The following is a 9,190-nucleotide window of genomic DNA, read 5'->3' as shown; positions in this document are numbered from 1 at the left end:
ATCCACGGACCGTGGACCCAATGATGGTTTGTTGGTCTAGGCCGTGGTTGATGGTCCTCTGAGCCCATTTGGGTGGCAATTCCACGGACCAGACCTATAGTCCGTGGTTCACTCCACGAGTCATGGTTGGCCTCCGTCGGATGTCACTAGAAACTTTTGAAAATTGCTAATTTGCCCTTTCTCGAATCCGAGGTGTTACAAAGAAGTATTTCAAAAAAGTATTCTTATTTCAAACTTCAAGTGTATTATTTCAAGAAAGAGTTCGAAAAAGTATATTTTGTATTCAAGATGCATATTTTAATAAAGAAAGTATAGAGAGTTTCTTAAAGAAAGCATGTTCAGTTTCAAAGAAAGCATATATCAGATTTGAGAAAATATAGACATATTTCCAGAAAGAAAGCATGTTTAGCTTTAAAGAAACATATGTCTCAATTTGAGAAAGCACAGTCTTGTGTTTTTCAGAAAAGCATAGTCAAATTTTAAAGTAAAGTTCAGTTTAGATCAATTCAGTTTTAAAGAAATATTTTTGAGCATAGACTCATAGTACTAGATTATCAGTTTCCCCCCTAATTAAAGTGAGACAACTTTATAGTTATTGTGTATAATGCATGCTTCTGAGAGTAGTAATGAGCACCGAGTTGGGTAAGAGTTTGGATTATAGACTATGCTGCTAGTGTAGCATAAAATCATGATGTTGGTAAAAAAGAGTGACTCTTCAGAAAGCCCTTGGTATTGGCTTAGAGATTGGAACCATAGTTAATTTTTTCCTTTACCCTAGCTAGGTACTACAAGACTTTGGCAACATGGGCAAGATGTAGTATCATCATGAGGCTCACATGATAGTTGTAGGTTAGGAAAACTCTCCAAGAAAAGTGAAGATATATTATTTTCAGTATTTTCTACTATTGCATATATCTAATTTTTAAGTTTTCTTGGTTAAATCACACATGCATGTTTTACTATCCAGTTGGTTTTATTTCAGTCTATCTTCAAACTTCTTCATTTAGGTCAGTTGTCAGTTGTTTCATTCAACTATTTTACATACCGCACATTCCATGTACTTATGTTATTTGATTCAACATTGGGTACTTGGGATTGGTAGTAGCTGCATCACTATGATGTCACTTCCATCCAGTTTTGGTGATACTTTCATGCTTTAGGAGGGCTCCAGTTTATCGAGAATATAAGTTAGATGTTATTAGTAGAGTATTTAGGTAGACAGAGGTCTTTCCTAGTAACCCATCTTAAGTATGTTAAAGGACTCATAGACGAGTCAATTGAGTCTTATTATAGTTGTTTTATCAACATATCTTACTTAAGATATATTACTTATAAATTATTGAAGTTCTTTTATACTATAGTTTCATGTACACCTTTAAACAACTTCTACATATTTATTTAGTCTTCATCTTTGTAGTAAGTCAGGCCAAGGGTTCGCTTAAACCACAAATGGTTCTGATTGTCATCCATATCCAGGGTAAAGGCTGGTGGCATAAAAGTTCTACGGTACAAGTTTTAGTTGGAGGTCCGTTAGGTATAAGTTAGCCTCCGTCCAGTTTTGATTTTTATCACACTCCATTTGCACCAGCTGAATGACCAACTTTGAGGTTTGGTCGTTACGAGTACAGTGAGTTGGGGAACGTTCAAAAGTATTGTACTAAGTTTGGCGAGCCTGGTCAACAACAAAATCCCCAAGCTTTAGCTCAAGCTGGTAGAGTAGATAGTGGTAATGGAAGGAGTCGTCCATAGGGTAGGCATAATGGTTATTAGACAGTTAGAGGTGGAAACCATGTTTCCAATGAGGTGGATATGTAGGCAGGAAGGTACTCAGCCCGGTACTGGCATTGCTCAGACTAGTGATAAGGCATACTTTTATGAAAGTGCTTCGTTTATTGTCGCCTGCCTATTATATTACATGTACATTCCTTTATATAGAAAGGAAATCCTATCTACTGCACTTACAAATTCTATCATATCTCTACAGTAATGCATAATAATGCACGTACTATATTACTTACTTTACAATAATGCATAATAATGCACTACTACTTACACCTACCATACCTACTACTTTACACTTGTCCCTTAATAATGCACACCATACCTACCACACCTACTACTTTACACTTGCTCATACTATTTTAATCTTTACACTTGTCCATACTACTTTGTCCATACTTAATAATGCACATACTTTAATAACGTATACTACCCTACACTTGTTGACTATTTTACATGATTTATTCCTACTATCCTTACTTTCTTACAAATGTACCTAATAATTTACAATAATAGTACTATTCACTATTGGCTTTTTGGGTCAAATATATCTTCTTTGCCTTATCTCTTTAGTTGTCTTTATCTTCTTTGTCTTGACTTTATTCTAGCTGGACATCGGGAATCACGTTGTCTTCTCCATTACATTTTGAACATAGATGATCAGGGTATTTGTGTCCAATTAGCTTGCAATATCTGGTTAATAGTTTTGGCAAAATAAATCCATAGCTCTGATACCATTAATGGTGAATAATTTATATATGTACCAAAGAACCCAAGATATGTTATATCTAGAATATATCATAAATAATATTAAAGAGATATCAAGATTAATACCCTTGAAAAAAGAATATTATAATAAGATCTTTAAAATAAATTCCTCACATACCATACTACCACCTACCACACTACAAAAAATATGAATCCCTCACCGATGAATTCCGCACTCCCAAAAAATGGTATCAGAGCTATGTATGTGAAGAAATATAAGAAGAAACATACAAGTAGAAAATTAAGAAAAATAAGAAGAAAATTAAACAAATTATATCCGAAATACAAACAACTCAATATCACAAAAACTGATAACGACAAATTAGATCAATTAATAGATAATATATCTAAAATAGAATATAAATATATTCAATATTTAAAAATACAATGAATAGCGAGAATAACGAATATAGACAAAAACTTACTGAAATAATTATAGCAAAAAGACAAGAATTAAGACATAGGCAAAATAGACTTAACAATAATATATTTGCAGGAATTTGTAAAAAATCTATAATAGCACAGAGAAAAACTATTTTATATCTACAAATACAAATAGAAAACTTAGAATATAAACTACAACACAATTTATAAATGAATAAAGAAGAATACGCAATAGATGAAAAAACATATGAAAACTATGACGGATTAAAAATAAAGATAATATTTTCTAATCTATTTCTATACCGTTTATCAAACTGCCAATCACATACCAACATCCACACATAAGGAAGTTATCAATTTTCCTCCTAGAAGAGCAATAAAAAGAACCAACTTGGTCGAGTACCCATCAAAGTAGAAAAAACAATAAAATAAAATAAAATAAAAAAATATCTATGTAGATCGTTCTCCTCGTAAAATTTGGTTCACACAAATTTATTCACATGCATTCGCTCCTTTTATGTTTATTTATTTATGGGGTGTGTGGTCAAGCCTTTTCAACTAATTCAACAGTAATACACATAGTAATGCCAATATCTCTTCAAACATCACTACCCCTTCAGTTCAATGGATTCCGTTTTCCAAATTGCTGAGTTTCCATTGATATAGCTTGGGTTATACTTGATCTTATCTTTGTATATATATAGGGAACTTACTTTTTTGCTCTGAACTATTTTGTGTTGTATGGCTGATTTAATGAGATTTTCTTTGAACTCTTTGGGTTTTTGTTCTTCTCCAAATTCTTCATTGTTAACCTCATTCTCTTCATCTTTGAATTCTACCCAAACACCTAATCAAAAGTTGCATAAAAGGGGTGTTTCTTTTTCTGATTCTCCTTCAACTTCTCTAGAATTTGTTTCCAGAATTGCCTTCACCCCCAACAAGCGATTTCCTACTGTTAAGGTAAAGATTCCACCTTTTACTGAAATTTTTCCTTTAAATTCAGGATATTGGACACACTAGTTGTGCTTAGCTTATTTGAGTTTTGAGGTCTTTCAAGATAAAAATTTCTTTGAAAAAGTTGTTAAGTTAGCAGTTGTGGGAGGGTATCATTGTTGTCTTTATCCTTCTCTTGAAAAACCTAATTGTATTCAAATGTTGAAATTAGGTATGTCTTTATGCTGATTTATACTAGTAATCACTAAATTAGCAGTCAAGATGCATAGGATTAACCGGATTAGTATAGTCAAGCTGGACACTGCTGCTGACCTAAAAGACTAACATTCATATGATTAATCATGACTTAGTTATCAGGGACTTGTGTAATTCACCAAATATGTCATTTAGCACAATGTTCTGTAGAAGACTTTATGTTTCTTGAATAATGAAAGGTCAGGGTTTACTAAGTTGACTATGTTTTGAGAATGGAACACTATACTGAATGTTAGTAAAGCAGAAAAGTTATAGCACGGTGAGCGACTAACTTTAGCATCAATGTTCATAGAGGATCAAGTTTTTGAATGACATAACCGACTAACTTTCTGCTATGGGCTTTTTGTCAGGTGAACTAGTCCTTATTTCATAGGTTACTGCATCACTGTAACGTTGACTTACTACGTTAACTGAATGGGTGCACCCCTGCCATAAAAAGTGTACATGCATAACTGTCTTTTGCTGTTTCTTCTTCTATCATGTGGTTCTTTGAAGATCCTTGGGATAAAGTTTTTACTGGTGAGGTTTGAAGTGGTTTTCCCAGATAAGTTCAGCCTATAATGACTATTGGAAATTGACTTTGAGTAAATTAGCTAAGGTCTTTTGTTATACTGGCGAAAGAACGGAATAGAAAAGATTAGGTTGGCCTTTTTTACTATTTTATTGTATGTCATTGATTAAGAATTAAGAGACTTAGTGAATTGAATTAGTACCAAAATAGAAAAGCTCCTTTAGTAAGGATCAAACTCATTCTTGGTTGGTTCAGACATTGGTCTGCATTGATAATGCGCATGGAAGGCATGCACTTGTAACCATGACATGCTGTCAGTGACCATCTGTAGTATTTATGAAGATTGTTTTGAACTTTCAAACTGATCAAACTTGGCTGGTATCTGTCTGGGCTTCCTTGTGCCCAAGCTTAAAATGGAAAACTTGAGATCATCTCTCCTAGTTCATGGAATGTTCTGGTTGGTCTGAAGCAGTTACTTATGGAATTGGCTAAAGGTAGCAGCCTTGGATGCCAAACCCAATTTGCATCCTTAATGATATTAAGAGCGGTTTCTGACCATGAGGGACTCTTGTGACACATTTTAATTGATGTTTCCTTTCATAAATCATAATCTAATCCTTCTGATCTAATCTAATGCCATCAACTTTCGCATTATGATCATTGAATAGGTTTTTAGTTTTCAAACTTGATTGGTGGGTACGAGGGGATAGATAATACCTCCTCTAAGGTTATCATTCAGGTTCTCACTTCTCAGTTCTGCTCCAACAAGCTTGTTTATTTGCTAGACCATCTTAAAAGGATTAAAAGATAATGCATTTTGAATAGCGACAACACATTTCTTTATTGTAGTAATTTTGATACAACGTGTTTCTATTTATTTTGAGAGTTTAGATAGAATTTAGTTACCAAATTTGGTTCATTACTCATCCCTACTAAATTTTACCATCTAAGCTTGGGTGGACTGGTTTGAACAGAAATTGGTATTTTTTTTTATGAATAAGTAGATACAGTTATCTTCATGAGGATTTCCATCTTGCTGCATATATGTTAAATCCCTAAAAGTATTTTTTACACATTTTGTGTCTTTTGTCAATGCTTTTTAGGCACACGCTACCGTTACTCGAACTGAGGAACCTAAATGGTGGGAGAGAAATGCAGGGCCTAACATGCTTGACATTCATTCAACACAAGAATTCTTGGATGCTCTAAGTCAGGCCGGTGATAGACTTGTTATTGTAGAATTTTATGGAACATGGTGTGCTTCCTGCAAAGCACTATTTCCCAAGGTAAGCACTTCTTTCTGCGCCTGTTATGAAAGCCGATAATTTTATGCTGATGTGTTATTTCTAATGTAAAGATTAAGTTTAAAGAAGATAATTCATTCTATTTCAACAACTTTGAAGGATCTTTTGGTAGTTTCTACTCATATTCTTGGAGTCCACCTCGTTTGTGCCAAGGGCAAATTGGTCTCCTTATATGGTCTTGACAATCCTTCCCTCATGTGCTATCTTTTGGAGTTGAGTTAGGCCCAGGTCCATTTCTTTATTATTGTATCAGAGAAGGACCCATTGCATTTCTCGTTCACGATGTTGGGCCCCCATATTAATTTTGTCTATGCTCCATATTTCCAACCCTAAACATGAGGGGGGTGTTGCGGAAGTCCCACATCGATCAATTATGGGGTGGGTGGTCTTTTTTTATGGTTTGGGCCATCTTCACCTCTTGAGCTACTTTTTGGGGTTGAGTGTGTAAGGTCCATTTCCTATCATGGTATCAGAGTCAGGCCCAGGCCCATCCCAATTCACTGCTTTGGATGTTGTCCCTCCCCCCCTCCCCCTCCCCACTCCAATCCTTCGTCTTATCTTTTCCGCGCTCCAGATTCCAACCCTGGCATGTGGGGGAGACCCACATCGGTGGGGCCAATGTCTGTTTGGTCTCCTTATATGATCTTGGGCAATCCTCCCCTCATGAGCTAACTTTTGGTGTTGAGTTAGGCCCAAAGTCCATTTCTCTATCACATATGAACTATAATCATTATAATCTGCTCTTACGTCCATTTGGATTATTTTTCCTTGACACTAACATGGTTGTGATGTTCTGTAGTAGAGGGAAAAGAAACATTTCCCTTACAAGTTGTTTTCTCTAGTGGGTATTGTTTTTCTTCATCTGGTAAGATTTGTATTCAATATAGCAGATTGTGCTAGTAGATTCTGTACAATATTCCAGTGGCCATAAGTGTGAAAAAAGGAAGGAGGTATATCCCTTCCTAAACATATAGGCACTTTAACAACTCTGAGGATGATTCAGCTTCATTTAAAAGATCCACTTTGCACTACAAATAAAACAAAAAGTGCAGTTTTCCTTAAGCTGTTGAATAGAGTTGTATTTCTCTTGTGGATTTTGTGCCTAAACTTGGTTTACAATAGTATAAAACTTCTGGGGAAAGCTATTTCTTTACATCTAAAGGTTATTGATCGCAATATCCAATTAAAGTTGGTACTGTTTCCATAATGTCTGTCCTGCTGCTAGAACAAAATCACCACTAAATATGCATATATTTAGATTTTCATTTTGATTGTCTAAACAGAACAAGAGACTTAATTCCAGCATGTGTCTGATTTTAATTACTGAGAACTTGCATCTTCTAACATAGCAGACAGAATATAAGAAGTAAAATAGTTCTTGCCACTGAAATTGTTTATTGATACATATCATATAAAGGATTGTGCAAAAGCATAATTAATTTGAAACATCATCCTATTTATTTCGCTGGTGGTCCATTTTCCTATACAGTTTGGTTGAGCTACAAGAACAGGATGATAACTTTTGAATCAGCTTCTTTAAGGGTGTGTTCAGTATGAAGGAAAATGTTTTTCATGAAAAATGTTTTTTGAGAAATATTTTCTAGGAAAATAAGGTGGTTCCTTAACTATTTTCTTGTGTTCGGTATGTATGCTAAAAATATTATCCTAAAATTATTTATATATAATCTAGACAAATACTTTGAGAGTTGGGGGTGTGGTGGGAATGGGGGCTATAGGGGGTGGGGTGGAGATTAGGTGTGGTGGAAGGTGGAAGGTGGAGAGGACATTATCAGTATGAAATCCCATTTGTATAACTTGTTTTCCCTACTTATATTAAGGAAGTCATTTCCCTTCTTTTTAACCAACTTATTTTCCTAGAGAATAATTTCCAATATTTGACCAACCTAGCATGAGAAAATCGGAAAACATTTCCCTCCATACCGAACACACCCTAAAAGGATTTTAATTGATCTCCTCGCCCAAGTCTTTCGCATTTCATATATAGTTTCCTGTGCTCCTAATGATTTTCATGATTACTTGAACAATAGTTGAATCTGTATATCAAGCCATATTAAGAAGATAACTGGTCTTTAAGTTTTCTTTCTCTCCATTTTCTAGAATTTGATTTTACATTTTTCACTTTGCAGTTCTGCAGAACAGCCCAGGAGCACCCTGAAATCATGTTTCTGAAAGTCAATTTTGATGCAAACAAGTCAATGTGCAAAGCTTTGAATGTAAAAGTCCTCCCTTATTTCCATTTCTACCGCGGAGCTGATGGACAACTAGAGTCCTTCTCTTGTTCACTGGCCAAAGTAAGTCATCTGATAATTAACTATCTTTTACTAGTTTCACTTGATCATGGCGACAAATGAATTACAAGGTCGAAGGACATGTTGAGACTTTTCTTAAATAATTTTTATTGTTTCATTTTAGATAGGGTATGATCAACTTCTATCACTCAAGAATTTGAATAGGACAATTATCCCAGTCTATGTTTACTAATAGATCTTTGGTTATTCATGGCAAATTATTGGCAGTCCTTTGAGGCTAACCAAAATTAGCTTCTCCATATGGCTAACCTTGTTGTGGTAATCTTTTATGCAGTTCCAGAAGATAAAAGATGCAATCCAATTACATAATACAGACCGCTGCAGTATTGGCCCGCCAATAGGAGTAGGAGACCTCACACTTGAACTCCTTTCGGGGACAAAGGATGTATCCGCTGCAGCTTCTACTTAGATTTTCTTGTGTGTTTCAATCTATAAATCAATAGCTTTCATTTGAGCAACCACGAAAGCTTTTACGATGGTTTCTATATATGGTCATTTTCACTTTTTGGTTGCTACTACAATTTCCACCACTAGTTAATGATGTAATTATATGCTCCATTCTTTGATACCATTAACACTTGCAGCTTATATAGGATTGTTCAATGGATTTTTGTTCATTATGTAGAAAAATTGAGTGGAAAGCAGTACTTCTTGTCATTTATGATTCTTCTCAATCTGGGTTAATGCTATAGTGATATACACTACTAGGTGTAATGTACTCCAGACTTGAAACTAAATTAGAAAGTTTTATGAATTTGTACAATCAGATGTTCATCGTGCATTCCTAAGATACTTAGAACAAAACTTTGAAGAACTTGATAAGAAACAACAAAGTTTAAAGAGTATTTCGAAACTAGAAAATTAAAATCAATAGAGAAAAAAGAATCAAATAGATTAGAAACAAT

The 9,190-nt window shown here is 34.6% G+C and overlaps 1 protein-coding gene across 2 annotated transcripts; it reads left to right on the top strand.

The window, feature by feature from the left end:
- Positions 1–3,451: 3,451 nt before the first annotated feature.
- LOC102593001 (thioredoxin-like 2, chloroplastic) lies at positions 3,452–8,942 on the top strand. 2 transcript variants are annotated; one of them, XM_006346494.2, is made up of 4 exons: positions 3,452–3,891; positions 5,755–5,937; positions 8,103–8,267; positions 8,560–8,942. In XM_006346494.2, the coding sequence occupies exons 1-4, from the start codon at positions 3,673–3,675 to the stop codon at positions 8,692–8,694; spliced, it is 702 nt and encodes a 233-aa protein (XP_006346556.1). In that variant the 5' UTR covers positions 3,452–3,672; the 3' UTR covers positions 8,695–8,942. The 2 variants fall into 2 exon arrangements, with proteins under 2 accessions (XP_006346556.1, XP_015163827.1); XM_015308341.1 differs by lacking the exon at positions 3,452–3,891 and adding an exon at positions 4,503–4,659.
- The last annotated feature ends 248 nt before the right edge of the window (positions 8,943–9,190 follow it).

The sequence above is a fragment of the Solanum tuberosum genome, unplaced genomic scaffold, assembly GCF_000226075.1.
Source record: "Solanum tuberosum cultivar DM 1-3 516 R44 unplaced genomic scaffold, SolTub_3.0 scf00079, whole genome shotgun sequence".
Classification (NCBI taxonomy): Eukaryota; Viridiplantae; Streptophyta; class Magnoliopsida; order Solanales; family Solanaceae; genus Solanum; species Solanum tuberosum.
This window is presented reverse-complemented; position numbering and strand designations above follow the sequence as displayed.

Bases quoted from the DNA above. Each gene is read 5' to 3' on its own strand.
- LOC102593001 (XM_006346494.2), top strand. From the start codon at position 3,673: ATGGCTGATTTAATGAGATTTTCTTTGAACTCTTTGGGTTTTTGTTCT. The intron at 3,892-5,754 runs GTAAAGATTCCA...AATGCTTTTTAG, and splicing joins AGCGATTTCCTACTGTTAAG to GCACACGCTACCGTTACTCG. The intron at 5,938-8,102 runs GTAAGCACTTCT...TTCACTTTGCAG, and splicing joins GCAAAGCACTATTTCCCAAG to TTCTGCAGAACAGCCCAGGA.